At 37.5% G+C, this 18,332-nt stretch overlaps 1 protein-coding gene across 2 annotated transcripts in view; it reads right to left on the bottom strand.

The window, feature by feature from the left end:
* The window catches only part of dyrk1b (dual-specificity tyrosine-(Y)-phosphorylation regulated kinase 1B), a 64,790-nt gene that overhangs the window by 45,345 nt on the left and 1,113 nt on the right, over positions 1–18,332 (bottom strand). Inside the window, exon 1 of one of the 2 annotated variants that reach the window (XM_014028917.1) lies at positions 838–2,505. The exons of the other annotated variant lie outside the window; for it this stretch is intronic. Coding sequence (XP_013884371.1) covers positions 838–943 — 106 coding nt within the window. The 5' untranslated portion in view covers positions 944–2,505. Of the gene's footprint in view, positions 1–837; positions 2,506–18,332 lie in introns of those variants that run through there. 2 annotated transcript variants of the gene reach the window in all.

The raw sequence follows: 18,332 nt of genomic DNA, 5'->3' as shown, positions 1-18,332 counted from the left end.
CACACACACACACACACACACACACACACACACACACACACACACACACACACAGCACAGGTTGAAAAACACAACTCTCAACATTCTCTAAAAACAGTGGATCCCCCTGTAACCACCCTGCGTCGTTACAGCGAGGAAAAAACTATTACTGATGAAAAAGGAAGACACTACATGTGTTTTAAGCAGACATTCACAAAAGTTAAACAAGGTCCTCGACAAGCCAGCAGAACCAAGGATATGTTTAAGATTCTTCAAAATTGTTTTATTGCAGATGTGGAGGTTGTTCCGAGCTTCTAAGTATCATCGAACCAAACTAAAAGAAGGTTGACCTATATCTGTTGTCATCATTTACCCAAACAGTGGAGTAATTCTGCGGAGTTCACCATCATGCAATCAAACTGGCTGATTCAGGTGCCGTTAATGTCACTTATTACCCAAATGGTGAATTTAATGGAACTTTATCCATCATGTAACCAAACTGTCTGGTTTTGCAATTTTTTACCATTTTCTAATCAAACATTACAGAAGTTCTTCACCTTATACCATCATGTAAAAAATAACATATTAACCCTACCAACCTGTCAATCCCATTAGCACGACATTAATTACAAACTACAACTTTACCATGCTAACCACACTAACAAAAACTAATGTCACTAACTTATACATTTTGTCACCACACTAACTGAATACAAACTACCACTTTAACATATTAACCCCAAGGTAGGTTCTACACAAACCAGTTTCAACAAGACCACAGTAAAAAACAATGACATAAGTTCAGCACACGTGGTGTTTTTGGTTTTTTGTCAGTGTGTGTTATTTGTGAGTACTAACTCTTGTTGTTCCTATGAAGCAGTGATGAGGCGATCCAAGGCTCGGACTGGACCATCCTGCAGGAGGATCCAGTCTTGTCCTCCACAGATGATGATGTGACAACCATAGGAAGGTTTAGTCAAAGTTCAGTCCGGCAGGAAAACACAGTCTGTGCTTTAACAGGTTTTGGAAGGGGTGGAGCACTTAAGTAAATGTTATCAATCCCAGAGTTAACTTCAGCACTTTACATCCAACAAATGTATGAAGCTTGAAATGGTAGGAAGCTGACCAACCAATTAAAAAGGCACCTTCTTCTCCTGCTTGGTTTGTTTACTTATATTTTACAGACTTTAAGGCAACAAACAGGTATGCAGGCAGCTTGTCTCTCTGAAGTAAAAAATATAATAAATATCATCTCTTGTCTTCTGTGGAATTACACTATATAGATCTCTTGCTATACATATATATTCTATTTCTCTGTAGATATGGGGACTAAAAGAAGGCAAATTATTTAGCTTAGAGTTTTACTGAATGGGGTTTGACAGTTTCATGCATCTTGTGTGGGCTGGATGTTTTGCTGGTGACGTATCTTTCAGGTAGTCAAACGAACTTTGTTGTGTGTTGTGTAAATAAGAGCTTGCAAAAATAAGGAATAAAGTCAAACACTCTGTGTTCTTCTGAAAAAAAAAATCTAAAAGCACACAGGTAATTAATTATCCAGCTTCATTCCCTTATCTAGAGCAGGTATTTTGTGTGCAGTGAAATATAGAACCTCTAGTTATCCCAAATTATTAAGGCTACATGGTCAGTTTAGTTTCCACAAAGAACTTAATATGTTGATAAAATGTTTGCCTTTTTCTGGCCTAGTTGTAAAACATCAGGTTTCTGCCGATCCATGACAGGAAAAAAGTGCAACAGCTTGTAAAGAGGAAATAAAAAAAAAGGTGAAGGAGAGTCAGGTTTCCTGCTGCCTGTTTTACCCCATCCCAAACACTAAAAATAGATCCAATGGCAGTGGTCTTTTCGGGGTGGGGGTTGGTGGTGTACAGTTATCACTTAAATGAATCCTGTCGGACTGAGACGGTCCGGCAGAACCTTTGTCCTGTTCACCTGCTCTGAGCCTCTGACCCTAACTCCGAGAGGTCCCAACAAACAGATGTAAACAAACCGAACCAACGCTACTCGAAGCTGCCGTGTATCGGCTCCTCCGACCCACGGACCCAAACACTGTGCTCCAACGCTCTGGATCCAGGAAGAGACCGGGACACGAGTTTAAATCCAATCCGTGGAGACGCTGTTTACTTCTGTTCGCTTAAACAAAACGCAATCCAAAAGAAAAAAAATGTCTGATTTCAAATGTACAGCCAAGTTTTGAGATCCGCGTCAAAGTAAACAAGAAAAAAAAGAAAAGCAGAATCCAGAGTTCCCGAGCTTTGCTCCCCGCCTTTGGTTGCAGCGCGACGGGTTTGTCCTTCCGTCAGCCTCCGCTGTCTTCCTCACACTTTATCTGCTCCGGTATCGGACTTTCTCCAAACCAGGGCTGACCATGTTAACCCCCGGAGGTGGAAACTATCACTTGGGTGGTTCTAAATCATGGTTGTCGCCCGTTTCCCACTCCATACTCCGCGGTGGACCGAACCTGTGCTTCTCTGCCGTCCGGCTCCCCTTCCCGCCCGCTCTGTCAGGAATGTACCATTGCAGGCGGCACGGGGGAGGGGGGCTGCTCCGTCTCATGCAAACACACACAGCATGGACACAGAGTGAAACACGAGAAAAGCTCGGTTTTTTACGTGAAATGCCACGCACACTGCAAAAGGGATGATGCGCTGAAATTATAAAAACGTGTTTGAAAAACCGAAGCGAGTCCGCTGGTAGGGTCCCCCTCCCTCCGGTCACATTAGCCCGATCCAAGCTAACCTCTCCCGTCCTGTCCATTTATAGTAACAGAAGGATATATATACTAGGACTTTATATCCATGCAAACATGGACATTTTCCTCACACTTTTAAGAATTTCACTACACCTCTGATTAAAGTATATTTAACTCAGGTGACATAAAAACGAGTCTGAAGTTAAACAACAAAAACGGAGGTAGATTTAACTGTAACACATGTTTTGATGGGAAAAGAGTTATATTTGTCACTGACATGGCTATTTTTCTAATAATCGAATCAAAACACGTTTTAGAACAACTCAAAAATCACAATTTATTATGGGTATAACACAAAGTTTCACATGTTCCTTAGTTAGACGCAGCACCCACCTTCTATCACCACACACCCTCTGATGGCCCTGTTGCTACCCGACTCTGAGGCAGCTGCAATCCTATTGTCTGCAGGAAGTCCCACCCCTGGCTGTGATTGGCTAATGAGCCGGTCTGTGGGAGGGGCTTTCTTGTCTAACAGCGCTGTTCGGACTGAGGTAGAAACTGTGTGAAGATGTCAGGTAGAATCTGAAAGGACTCGGAGCAAGAAAAGGGTGGTGGTGGTGGTGGTGGGGGGGACAGAGGCAGTGGACTCAGAGACAGAAGAGGTGGTGGGGATAGAAATGTGGTCCTGAGAGACTCTGTACAGCTAAGATCTTCTCCTTATGATCCAGCAGCAGCACTTTCAGTCTAAATCTGGCACAATGCTACCTGGTAACAGCCAGGCTGTGTCCCAAACGGAGTGATCCTTTTGGGAAAACTCACCCTCTCACACAGACAAACTCACCCATACACACGTCACCCTTTCACCCAAAGAGTTACTCTCACATCCTGACAAACCCACTAAGACTAAAGTTCACTGACAATAAATGAATAAAGTAACAGGACAGAGCAAGTATATGCTTATGACACAGATGTATACTTGGTGAAAGATCAGAGGAAAACAAATACATTACTTCAAGTTACAACATCAAATACTTCTACAAAGGCTGCTGTCAGGTACTATCGAAGAACCTTAAAGAAAGTTGGTTTGTAGGTAAGAAACGGCTCAACTGGATAAAGAAAGTGAGTTTTAAAATGTACAAATGTCACAATAATTGTATTCAAAGAGGTCTCTGTTCATACAAGAAAAGAAATACAGGAGGTATAAATAAAACTTTTATTTATTGTAATGTATGTTTCTAACAAAGAAATAGGGGCCTTTGTATTTTCTGTGTGGTAAAATCATTAGCATATCTATTTTGTTGGATCAAACAATAAAATACAATAACATGTGTGATTCAGAAGATCAAAAACGAATCATAAAATTGGTTTTGTCTTTGTTGCTCCATTAGAATCATAATAAATGTGTTACTGTCAGTATTTAAGGTGAAATAGACAAAGACAATCAGTGGCCTACTGTGTGCATGTTTGCAATGACTTTCCTCAAACCTTACGTTTAGTTGAACAGTTACAAATAGGGCTGTGTATTGGCAAGAATTTGGCGATACGATACATATCATAACAGAGGGGTCACGATACGATATATCTCGATATATTGCGATACTGTAAGCAAGGCAATATATTGCGATTTTTTTGTCCAAAAATTCTATTAAATAAAAACCTCTTACTGGAAAAAAAAAAAGAAAAGCTAATGTTTACTTACAATGCTAATGCTACCCTTATTCTCCAGCACTAAAGAGGTAGAGGAGCCAAATGGCTGGCTCACTGCTGCCAACTAGTGGCCAGAGGCTGAACTACAACATAAAAATTAATGGTTGGCAAGAAGGTTGACATTTTAAACCTTAATAAAAAAATCGATACAGGGCTTTAGAATATCGATACAGTATCGGGAAATGAAATATCGCGATATTTCAGTGTATCGATATTTTCTTACGCCCCTAGTTACAAACTTGTGTTTCTGATGAAAGTTACAAAAAACACAGTCCAACAGAACTCTCTAGGTTTTATTTGCTATGTAATAATTACAGTAACATCCATCCATTTACCTGCTTTTTTTCTGTGAGGAGGCAGGGAGCTGGTGCCAATCTGCAGCTTTCAGCTGTGAGAGAGGCGGGTTACACCCTGGACAGGTCACAAGTCCATCCTGACCACTTACAGTAACGGTTAACAAAAAGCCTCTTAGGATAAAAAAAATCTACTAAAGCGCTGTGTCTGACTTTTACCATTAACTATGACTGACATGTAATGTTTCCTTGAAATAGAAATAACAGTATTTACATAATTTAAAATACTAGCCAAAGAAGGATCTGTTTAGTAACATTTGTTGCAGGAAATAAAGCCCTTTTTGTCATCAAAGCTGTTGTGTGTAAACTGCCAACATAAATCATCTGTTTGTCTTTAAAAGAGCCTCTGTGTTGTTCTTGTGTTTTTTTCTTTTAAAACCAAGCTATAGCAGCCCTGTAAACCGGTTCAGTTTAAAATGATTTTAATACTTTTATTTTTAATACTGATTTAACTATATTTAATAATAAATACAAAATATCATGAAATTAGGGACATCTGTTTTGTTGCTGTGCTCTATTTAGGTGTTTTCCCTCTTTTGAAAAGGTTCAAATATATTGTTCATTAGGTGAATATAGGAAAACAAGCTTTGTATTTATTCCATTTCCATTCATAAACTTAGCGCCTTGCTTCCAGTAAATGATGTTGAGCTGTACTTGGGGCCAGACAGTTAAGATTACAGCAGAAAAGGCAAGCACACTCTGAGATTCACGTGCCTTGCAGCAATATTCCACCCAGCAACTACACACTGTACCATGGCAACAGCCCTGCCATTGGTCTCTAGTGCATTTTCATTTGACCAATAGAATGGCCAGCCATGGGTGATGCTTGTTGCTAGGTAAACATGATGCAGAGTTAAGATAGAAGAACAGAATAACCATACAGTTACTGCAGGGTGCTTTCAGCAAGAAGTGGAGGAGCACTTCACACTAAGATAACCTTCTCTTTCCAAGCACTTGGTGGTGCCATAGAGCCAAACCAAAACCAACAAATGACGGCAAAAGAATATTATATATATATAATTTAAAAAGTTTTCATCACCTTGGATGTTTTCTGCTTTTTTTCAGCTGTCATAAATTAATCATGGACAATATAAATTGTCCTTTTTTAATTTAAAAAAAACACTTCCACGTCAAAGTGAAATCAGTTTTCTACAGAGGGGGCTATTGCTTTTCTTTCAGCTGCTCCCTTCTGCAAGGGTCTCTACAGCATAAAAGATTTATCAATTTTTTTTATTCCGGATGTCCTTTCTGAGACAAACTGGGCTCAAACCTGCAGCTTCAGTACTACAACACTGACCACCAAGCTACCCTAGCCCCCAAATTACTACACAATAATTGGGTTAAAGAAAAATATGTCATGTAACGTAAGCGATTGCATAAATGTTTGCCCTCTTCAAGTGTCTGTTTTATTTTAACTCAGAGAAAAGATGATTTAAAAGTACAAGTCAGGATAGATACAAAAGGATATCTGAGGCAGGAGTTCTGTTTTACATTCATCATCAAGAAGGAGGAATACAGGACGTGACAAAACATTAAAGACTGGTAATTTTCAGGGACATTGTTTCTCTACATCACTTAAAATACAACTTTAAACACCTGCCATAGAGTGAATAATCAGCTAATGTATACATATAGCAAGATTTAAATAGACTGAAATATAGTTTACAAAATAATAATAATAATTTGATTTTATTTAGTGTTATTTTAAATCAGTTTTTATTAGACCAGATCCACTTATAGATTGACATGTTTTCAGACTGAGTTCAGAAGTTATTGATGATTTCTTTTTATGATCACATCAGGTTACAGCATGTGTCAAACTCAGGGCCCACGGGCCAAACGTGGCCCGCCACGGCATTTTATGTGGCTCACAAGGGCTTCAAAGATGTATTGTCTTAATAGAAGCGATTGCTGCTTTAAGATTAGCATTGACCATAAATTAAATCTCCCATATTACATTTTGATTTTACCTGTGAATTGACAGCAACCCACCAGTATTTGGAGGTGAACAGGGTTCAAAAGCTAGCCGGCAAAATTGGCAGTGCAAAATCTCCATTTCGCCACATTTTTGCTGCGGCCCAGTTGTATTCAGTGGGAATTCCTTCAGAAATTGGGAGATTTCATAATTCAAGACAGCAACTAATTACCACAACTAAATAGTGAGTAAAACTCTTACTTTTAATATTTCTGTATTATTAATTCACATTTAGTCAGTCATACACTTGGTATTTTTTCGGTGTTTATAAGAAAACATGATAAAATGCTGTTTCTGTACATTAAACCACAAAGAGCCCAGTTTTTTTTGTGGTTTTCAGCTGTGGCAATGAAACGAGGAATGCGACTTTTTTTGGCCAAATTAAACAAAATGTTGATGTTAATTACAACTGACCCTTTCAGGGCCACCATAATGCTCACGTGGCCTTTGGTAAAAATGAGTGTCACCCCTGGTTTGACGCAGTTTTAGCTTAAATAGTTACCAGTGGCTGCAGAGTTAACCAAGAGTGTAAGGCATTGATGTCTGAGTATTTTTGCCAAAGTGTCTTATTAAGATATAAAAGCCTAGTCTTAACTTACAAAAGAGTTTAAACTCAACACCACAGAGCGCAGGTTTGAATCTCTGAGCTAGCACAGCTACCAGCTGAACGAAGCAGCTTCCTTACTTTGACTTAAAGCCAGTACTTCACCTAAACATTGCCAGAAGTTCCAGGAGTTTATTTTTTCAGCTTCCTCAGAAGAAGTTGGGACGAAGGTTTAGCTGTCCTTCAGTTAACAAGTGACAAGTGCATGTCTGTTGAGTTTCACTCCACTTTTTTCAGGATTGAAGAAGAGTATTTGGAAAGAGTACAACTAACAGAATTTGTTACAATTTTTTTCTTTAATCAACTCACTTTTAAATTAGTTCAGATCCAAGTATTAAATTATTGTTTCTTCTACTGTTAAATGATTCTAATCAGGTATAATATAGGTATTCAACACTTTAAAGGGTAATTTTTATACATATTTTCTCATAAAAAATTCTATTTTATAATTTGTCAATCATATTTTAGGGGATAAAAACTCGCACACGTAGTGGCTATTTTGCCGACTCTACTCTCCTTGCTGCTTCTCACTTTCTTTTCCATTGCCCACCACCTGATTTGTGTCTGTGCTTTATAAGTTTCACAATAAAAGTTTGTTACTGGGTCATCTGATAGACTGTCTTTGCAAACATTGGATCAAAGTGATATACACATAACATTTTCTGTCTGACTCTACTTCAGCAGAAAATTGGGACTTCAGTAAAACAAAGAGCTAAATCTGATCTTTTCTCACTTTTAATGATGGTAAACTGTCACATTCTGCTTTTGCTCTGTATCAGGGAATAAGGACTAACATTAGCAACTCCAATTCAACCAACCAAACCAATGAAAACAAGGTTGAAGGAAAATGTCATATTGTCTACCCAAAGAAAGGAAACGACTTGCACGAATCTGCTCAATGTGATGATCCATATCAGAGGGCATTTAAAAGTGAGTGTGCTCTGTGGACACAGAAAAACATAGTTGGTATAATCTGTCTACCTTTACTATTTTATTTATTTATTAACCTTTATTTATATCCTGATCTACACCACTGCTTGTTATGTGGTTTATGATTTCAGAGCTTAAGAGATGACTGATTTATATATCAGAAATTATACCAGGTCACGTTAGACTAAAAATGTGTACTTTTTAAAAAACAAAATGCAGTATGTAAAATACTAAAAACATAAAACCATCTGACTGATAGGACTTGATTAAAAAAAAAGTTGCCTTCTGTGCTTGTTCAAATATTTGATGATGCAATACATCCTTGGATGCACTCAATACAATAATACATTATTTCTGAGCCCAGAGAAAAATTACATTTAAAGTACGTACTACTATAACAAATCATGTATTTTGAGTCATTTTAGAAATACCTCACTGTGGTTAAAATTGATAAATTGTTCATATTGTGTATTTCATAACTTCTTGAGATTCTCTACTGAACTTTTGCTGGTAGTAACAAATTTTAGTTTTTTTCCCCCAAAAAATATTTCTCAAGACTTTAATGTTGTGATGCCTATGTGATTTTATCTATTAATTCCATATGTATAATCTGTTCTGAATAACCAAATCAAGAAGAGAATGTCAATAGTGCCTGTCCCTTCTCGCCACAAGAACTGTTCACATTTTTTTGACTGTTGCAACTCATACTCTGAAGTGACTGTCTGGAAAGCACAGTAGATGCTAATAATATGCAGGGCTCATTATTGCTTCACAATTATAAATCACATCTACACCTGTCAATTGGACGTAAATCACATTTTCCAATAAAATTGTGTATTTTGTTTAAAAAGAATACATCAAACAAACTTTTAGAGAGCTTTCAAGACTTAATTTTCTAACTAGTTAGCCGTTAGGAATAGAAAAGATTGTGAGAAAGTTTGTGGTTGTGTAGTGTGTAATCGCTGGGTTCTACACACGTACACACTCCTGATCTAAATTTTAAAACCAGTTGAAAAATGAAATTGTAGAGGTTTGAAATGTTTTTCATTTTGAAGAAGAAAATGCAATAAGATAAAATAAAAATAAAAAAAAACCATCGGAGTAAGCATTTTATTGCGAACAAGTATTAAACGGAAATTGGCTGGTCTTAAAATTTTGATTAGGAATGTGTAAAGGTCCAAAAACTAGAGTTGAACACCAAACTTTAACACCACAAACAGCTAGGAATGTATTTGGAGGCATGATGCTGAAAAGCAGTGTGTGAATTAGGGATGCTAACAATTAATCGACTTACAATTAACTGTCGAATAATGGTTTATTCGCTTAAAATTTCTTCCATTCGATTAATTGAAAACATCAGTTTAAACCCTATTTCAGTGTAGTTTTGCCTTCATCCAGCAGATGGAGCTGCTACTCTTCCCCGGCCCTGTTAAACTGAGCAGGAAGCCGTCTCGATGTGGGCGGGACCGCAAACACGTGACTCTTATTTTGTTTTATTTGTGACACAACGATAATAATTGACTACACCAAGCTGGAGGGAAAAGTACTGAAGGCTGTACCAAGCAATACGACGCTAAAGACAAGAGAGCACGACGACAGAGAATAATAAGCTAACTGTGGCTAACGTTAGTTTCCTCTTGTTTAGTTTAACTCCATGTGGAAGAACAACAACAAAAAAAGTTTACAGTTGCTACCAATATTTAACTTGAAGTTAATCTAATCTGTGTGACATAACCTGGCCAGTCAATCAATCTAATGAACAGTAACTGACATCAGATCATGCTGTGTAGACCAACTAATCTAGAATGAGAAGGAACGTAAGCAAACAATTGCCAGTACTCATTTGTATCTCACGTCTTTCAGGGATATTTTATTATGTTCCTAGTTTGTTTTTGAGTTAATATTTACCTTAAAATATTACCCTGGGTTTAAATTATAGTTTTTCATCTTCAGGGTGGATTAAGTGTTTTATTTATTTTATTCTTTCATTGTTTTCCAACTAGCAATCTAACTGTTTTGTTATGTTTCATAAATATGTCCAAGTTTAATAATGTGAGATCTTACTTTCCTCCCTTTCTCTTAAACCCTTCCTTGCCAACCTAAGTTATTTGCCTCAAATGTCTGATATTTAACATCTAAGCGGACATTTGTGTTCTGTTTAAAGTGTATGTGGTTAACAATTAAGAAGCTGACTGTCACTTTTTGTGTCCATTCATTTTTGCACTGGAGGAATGTTTACCCAAAATAAAAGAGATCCTTGCTAAATAAATTATCTGAAAACTTGTTATAAGAGTGTAAGACTGAACTCTTACAAGATGCAACAATACAGATACTTGTATCAGTCATTGGTTCTGATATCATGTGACTTTAACAACAGCATCAATACAAAAAACAATGTTATTTATTATCAAGGCGTTGGTAATAAAGTTTTCAGCTACAAATAACTGTGCCTTAAATAAATCACATAGGCCAAGCCTCGTAGGATAAACCACATTTTTTGGGTGTGCTCATAAGTTACGTCACTGCCACTTTAAGGCAGCATGACATTCACCTCTCAGCTGAGCAGTCAGGCGGCAAAGGAGAAGCCTTGTCAACTATGTGGAGGGATTTCAAAATGACAAACGGAAACAATACAGACGTCTCAAAAATAATACAAAATCTAGCACTTTCAACACAAATAATTTGATAAAACGTTTAAAAAACTTACATAGTGCCAAGTTGAACAAGTTTACTCACTGCAGTTGGAAATTGATACAGTCTCTAATTTAGCAGAAGAAAGAAGAGAAAAAAAATTAAAACAAGCTTCCCAAAAACGCTGCTGCTCACCAAAGGATAATTTTCGGAAAAGACTATTGCTGTCTTGGCTTCGTTTGAGAACACATACACAATGCTTTTCTAATTTTTAAACACAAAGTAATTGTGAGAAGTAGTAAAGGGGCAGATCTGATCCAGTATTGCCATCGAGTTCTGATATCAGCATAATTAATGTATTGGAATTTCCAAGTGGGGAGATTTCCGATCCATTAGCCAACTCTTTGCTTTTATGTTGGCTGTGTCCAAAACGGCAGGCCGGGTCCTCCGAAGGACCCAGCCTATCCAGTCCAGGTGGGCCGGGAAGACTGGAAAAGTGTCTGTGAATTTGGACGGTCTAGCCTCCCGTCCATACCCCGGCGTACGTCATGTCACTTAGCAACCATGATGACGCTAAACAGAAGCAAAATTAGATCGAAATTAGAAAAATATCAATTTATTAGTGTTAATAATATCACAAAACAATAAAATTAACTTATAGGTAATATTTGAAGAACTAAAGGACCACCGTAGGTGCATGTTTATTTCACAGGGGTTTTTTTCCAACAAAAATAGAATCTAAAAACATACAAATGATTAAAGTATTAAAAACAACTGCTAGAAATTTTTAATTTTTATACCACCATATTTTTATTTAAAACGTATTATTTTCTCTCGCTTCGTCCGCCATTACTAGCATAAAAAAATCTCCGGTCGGGCAGCAATGCATTATGGGATATGCTGGGCCGGGAAGGATCCATCAGACCAGTCCTCCGATTTGGGCCAAAGGAAGGACGCATTTGTCGGCCGCATCGGAGGAGTCTTCGGTTTTGGACGGCCTCCGTCGCGGCGCTGTGACGTATGTAGCCAATGAAATCGGCCTTTGGAGGACCCGGCCCACCGTTCTGGACACAGCCGTTGTCTGCTGAAATGACACCAGAAGTGATTCCTGGTCGGCTGCAAACTGTGGGATGAATTTCCTGAAAGGAGGTGAGTCTCAATGAGAGACAAAGTAATGAGCCACCCCTCCATTCAGGAAATCCATTCCACAGTTTGCAGCCAGCTAACAGGCGAGCAGCTCTGTGGCTAAACTAACTTTTCATCACAGCATGACTTTGCATTTAAAAACAGAGACTTTGAACTATAGTTAACATAATAAATACCCAACAGTTTTTTTTCTGTAAAGCAGGAGGAAGAAAAAGACGCAAAGTACTGGAGAATGGAAGTGAATAATCAGATCTGTGAAATTTGTGATATTTAGCCTGTTTGGATTTTATAACTAAAGTGTATTTTTGTGCGTTTAGCATTCAGTTTAGTCAATTTTAGTGTGTCTGAGTCAAAACAATGAGGTGATTTTTAAACATGAAACTACAGCTTATTTATACTTGTGTTCTTACATATAAAATCAACAATAATGATACCAATAATATTAAATAATTAATAATGATAATAATAAAAAAAACAGCTTTGGTATCGGAATAGTACTGGTATCAGATGATGTCCAAAATTCAGATATCGGATCGTAAGTGAAACTAAGTGGATCGGTGCATCCCTTATAAGAAGTGTAATGACATTTATAATATGGATGGGCAAAGTCTGACAAAATCAGCTTCATAAACACCTTAACTGTAAAGATGCATGACAAAAACATTACATTATAAATATGTCATTAATGAAAAAATATCTGAAGGCCTTTACTTAACAGATTATTACATTTTAGTTTTGGTTTACATTGCAGCACATAGCTTTAAGAATTATCCATTTAAACAGTGCAGCTCTGCAGCAGTCTGCGTACATGTGTCTTATTGTATTAATTTCAAAGCTCAGTTAGTACATATTAAGACTTCAAAAAAACATTCACCTTAAGGTATGGGAGTTCGGCTGATCTGGAATCACCTCCCTGGAAAGCTAGGGAATAAAAATTCAGTCTGAGTGCTTCATATTTTTGATGCAAATCACTTCATGTTTGATTTGAAAGCGAAATTGAGAAAATGTAATACTTGAAAAATAGGGAGTATCTTCCATTTTAACAATTGGAGCAAAACAAATGATGCAGGGCACTTTTAGCAGCATAAAGTTAGTCCAAAATCAGCAGAAGAAGGCTGTGGGCTCATACAGGTACCCCCAACAGACAAAAGCAGGTTACTGCCTGTCTCACTCCTGGTTGTTAAATGTGTTTTTATATCAGATCAAAAATAATAAAAGTTATAAATACTCATGCAATACATTAGCACTTCTGTAGAGACATATAACAAAAAAATACAAGCGTCTACAAACACATAGGCAACAAAGAGGGATAAATCCTGCAGAAATTATGTTTATAACAAATAAAATAAAAAAGCAATTATTTATTCTATTTTACTGTTGTGTTTTATTATAATTTATTTTCTATTTATCGTTGTTCCTTAGAGGAACAGGAATAAATTATTTTAAATAATCACTTAGCAGGACACAATTAAAATAGTATTTTGTTTTTAAGTCAACAACAGTTTATTTTTGGGCTTGTTTTGCTGCAGTATATTTTACAATAGGTGCTGGTCACTTTATCCTTCTGCAGTTCTGCTCACTTTGTTCCCAGACGCTCCAAGTTTTTCTGCCTGTCCTGGCATTTTCTGCATGTTAATTTGACCTGCTTCACTCTTATAACTCCAAAAAAGTGTGATGTGTAGATCGATATTCATCTGGACTTTAGAAAATAAAACACAGGAACTGAGAGCAACACTTTGGTTATGCTGAACAAGAGAGGGTTCACACCAACCTTGGCTTCTTATCACTTTTTATTTTAAACAAACTCACAGGCTGCTCAAGTCCTGAGAAACCCAGAGACAGGAAAAAAAATGATTTTGTAAAGTGAATTAAGACTAAAAGAAATGTCAAACTTTTAATTTTCCTTATGTTCTTTGAAATGTATGTATATGGATTTAAACGACAGTCACTATAAATGCTGGTGAAACCACATCAGCTGTCACACCGTTCCTTCTACACCAGCACAGACAGAATCGAAAGAGACTTGTTGAAAGAGACTTGTTGAAAGAGACTTGTTGGACGATCAACACTCTCGCAGCCTAAAAGTCAGCAGAGGCTCACTGACTAACCTGCGCTGCAACTGACTGGGTTCACTTCTCACCTCATGCAAGTGCCAGAGCAACAACATTCAACTTTCTCACGCAGGTTTACGCAGCAACTCAACAGTCTATAGAGTTGAACTGAAGTCTGAGCTCTCTTCCATCCAAGGACCTAAACCAGCTTCAAACATTGAGCTGGACTAAGGGACATTTTGGACACACTATCCACAGCCGACAGAACAGAGATGTCCTGAAACTGTCCTGACAAGCAGCTGTGATGGCTGAGGAGGTCTGAACTGAGCTAGCATCAAGGTTCCTCACCCATCCTTGACCTTCACTTTGGAGTGCAATAACCTGTGGGATGGTGCCTTTAAACACTCAGATTCTTTTGCTATAATAAAAAGTTTGTAAGTATTGTGTGTGTATCCTGTGTGCTCCTAGTTGTCTATCACTTTGCTTCTGGTACACAGGAATTTCCCCCTCATACAATGTGATATTGATACAAATATAAACATTGCAAATAATCCAAAAGGTTTGGTAAGACGCTCCGAAAATGTGGTTGCCGGACAAATTTTCAGTGTATCTTTTGTACTCAGAGATAAACTCTCACGCAGACATTTATAAAACAGATGGTTAAATATCATTGTGTAGAAATGTGAAACTTCGTAACTTATTCAATTTGATTATTGTTCTTTTATTGTTTATGAAAAAAGTAATTATCTGAAATGAACATGTGTACATGAAGCTTTTCACTTCAGTATGTTAAACTCCTCAACGCACATGTAACAGTTAAACTGATTCTTTGTCAATTATTAGAAATAAACAGTTCAACTCTGCTGTGCGTCACTCCAGGTGAGATGCACCTCCCTGACTCCCACTAACCAGCAGTGATTTCTACTAAAAATATTTGGTTTGATTAAGGGACTAATTTGTCTTGATATTTGTGATATCGTTAAATATTTGTGCACAAATACGACTGATTCAGTTTCAATTAAATAAATGTAACAGAGCACTCTGACAGTGTATAACAAAGGCTGACTGTCATGTGGAAAAGGAGTGGCTAAAAACTTAGGATAAATTTTACAGCTATATTTGTATTACTGTACACCAGTACACAACTACTGTACTTTACTCTGAGTCGTTTGTACTGACTTTATTTGACTTCAGAGTGCAGGTATAAGGTCTTGATCTCTATCAGAACTGTTGCTGAGTTTTTACAGTTGTGTTTTAATTCTCCTCTGTCTCAGAGTTGACAGGACAGCTGACGGCATGTCATCAACTTCTGTTTTCAGACAAGTGGTCCACTCAAACATAGGTCAAGTTTAAAACAACTAACCTCATTCAGATACTGCAGGTGTTCCCAAAGTAATTCATTTATGTAAAGCAGGTTTTACAAACATCATGCATTTCGATTGGATTGTACATTTTGATATTGTAAAATAAATCCAAAGCATGTTCAAATCTATTTGCATCAAAATGCTTGGTGTTATTAATCTTCACTGGTGTTAGCTTTAGCTCAATGCTAGGCTAACTACTAATGAGGTGTATTTTTTTTTTTACACAAAATAATGTTTATTAGTCTTAACAGCAGTTTGGTTTAATAATTCTGTGCTAACTGCACATTTAGCATTTTACAACAGTCAAACAATGCACTAAAACTCTGTTTAGACTCTTAAATCTTAGCAAACCTTTGTATTTGTCAACGAGATTACAAGACATTGTATGGGTTAGGGGTGTAAAAAAATATCGATACACTGAAATATCGCAATATTTCATTTCCCGATACTGTATCGATAGTCTAAAGCCCTGTATCAATTTTTTATTAAGGTTTAAAATGTCAACTTTCCTGCCAGCCGTTCATTTTATGTTGTAGTTCAGCCTCTGACCACTAGTTGGCAGCAGTGAGCCAGCCATTTGGCTCCTCTACCTCTTGAGTTAGAGGCTATTGTTAAGTGTTGGGTGACCATATTGTAAATTAATATTAAAAACTAAAAGCTGCAAAAWATATATTTTCAAACTATTTATTGTCAAATTTAGTCTAAAAATTGAAAACATGGATGAAATAAGAAATATGAAACAATTAAAACACATACAAAGCAGAACACAGCTAAATGAATCAAAAGTATGTCTCTGTAATATTAGAAATTTCTGAGACAATGAATTTTGGTTTTTCATTTTTTCCCCTGTAAGAGGTTTTTATTTAATAGAATTTTTTGGACAAAAGAAATCGCAATATATCGCCTTGCTTACAGTATCGCAATATATCGGGATATATCGTATCGTGACCCCTCTGTCATGATATGTATCGTATCGCCACATTCTTGCCAATACACAGCCCTAGTATGGGTGTATTAGTTTCCGGCTTTATTTTCTGATTGCTTTTAGATCTGCTGTAGTCACTGTAAGCTGAAATGTACTGTCAATAAGCTAATATTAATTCGTGCTAAGTTTAGTCAAAAGCTTTATTAAAAATATATCACAAATTAAGGGTATATTTTGCGAGGACTTACTTTGACTGTGTCAAAGCACTTACATCACTATGTGAAAGTTTGAGTTTTGTTAGGAAATTAATTTTCATATCAAACTACACTGAAAATTGCACACTGCAAAAAATAATTCTTTAGATTTGCACTGATCTCAAGACTTGGCTTGGGTTGTCTTAAAAAAATCGAGATCTGGATAAAACTGGGGAAAAAAACCTCATCACTGTGACAGCAGTGTTTCTCCTCTTATTATCAAAAGAGGGCGGGGCGCACCCCACTCCCCTCTATGACGTTCATGACATGTAATAAGTTAATAAAAGACTGTACATGTCCACACATTACAAACACACTGAGGCACTAAGGCCATTATATCAACCCAACCCCAGCCGTGTTCCTGACCTCAGCCATCATCATCCCAACTACAGGTAACTGGTAATATATTTGTGCATGTGACTTGAGATATTCTAATTAATGTATTCATTTTTTTATATTAAGCCAGGCCAGAATGGGCCATTTTCATTCTGCGTTCAACTGTGGAAGCCAACTTAGGAAAAAGTCACAAATTACTTTGCTTTCAAAACAAGTAGTTACTTAAAGCTTCTGACAAGAAATGAACATTTGAGCAGCCAATTAAGTTCCCCAGACAAATGCATCACACTAAGACCATGCGGTTAACTTCTAACATGTTCTTGTTGCTCTAACATGCAATAATTTTGATAGCTGGAACCTGCAGAAAATATATTTTCTTAACTTATTTTTCTGACAAACTGCAGTGCGCCGTCAACTGAGCACACAGAGGGAGGAAAAATGTTGCAACAATTGCTGTTAGTTCGTTTAGAAACCTTATCCAGCCATCTTCATTGTTGTGTTTGGCATTGCTGTGCTTTTGTACGTTTTATGCGACACATGTGTCATGATATTGTGTTTTGGTGCAGTCAGTGTATTTAGCATGTTTGGCTTTTCCGTGTTTCAGTGAATTTTGCGCGACCGTTTTTAGTGAAATTGGTTACACTGTGATGAGAGTTTTCAGTGTGTTTGGTGCAACCATGTGCATTGTTGGTTGTTATTGATGGGACCATGTGCAGTGGTTTTTGTGCAACCATGTGCAATTTTGTGTGATCATGTGCTGTAATTTTGTGTGGCCAACTGTAATTTTTACAGGATGTTCGGTGCGACTATGTGCAGTATTGTCTTTGCATTTTGTGCGGCCCTGTGCAACACAGTTGCAGATGGTGTTCATTTGCAGTGTAACTTGTCTCTTTATAGTGATTGAGCACATGCAGAACATTAAGCTCTCCATCAAGACAAAAATGCAAGTCGTGATTGTTTGAGATTTGCATTCAGTGCTGTCTCTTTTGTCGTCAGGCACTTTGACAAGGAGTAACCGTGATCTCTAGACGACTGTACTCTTCCCCCAGTACTCCAGGGCAGGGTAGGGGCTGGTGCAGCAGCTAGCGGCTAGCGTTACTTCCAGTAGCAAATAAAATGGTGCAAGTCCACTGAGGACACCGGGGATGTTGTCTACTTTAAATTCTCAAGCTGTCACAATTACACCGGAACACATCAACACCACCTCAGTATGTTAGAAACCACCCATTCATTTATTTCCATCCCTCCCTTTTCTTTCGCCAGCATCCTTTCCCAGTCTACGGGCCGGACTTTTAACCGACAGCAGCAACAGAACCGCTGCTAGAACCCGCTCCAGTTGCACTGATAGATCCATTCACAACCCACTGACC

This window comes from Austrofundulus limnaeus, unplaced genomic scaffold (assembly GCF_001266775.1).
Source record: "Austrofundulus limnaeus strain Quisiro unplaced genomic scaffold, Austrofundulus_limnaeus-1.0 Scaffold830, whole genome shotgun sequence".
Taxonomy (NCBI): Eukaryota; Metazoa; Chordata; class Actinopteri; order Cyprinodontiformes; family Rivulidae; genus Austrofundulus; species Austrofundulus limnaeus.
This window is presented reverse-complemented; position numbering and strand designations above follow the sequence as displayed.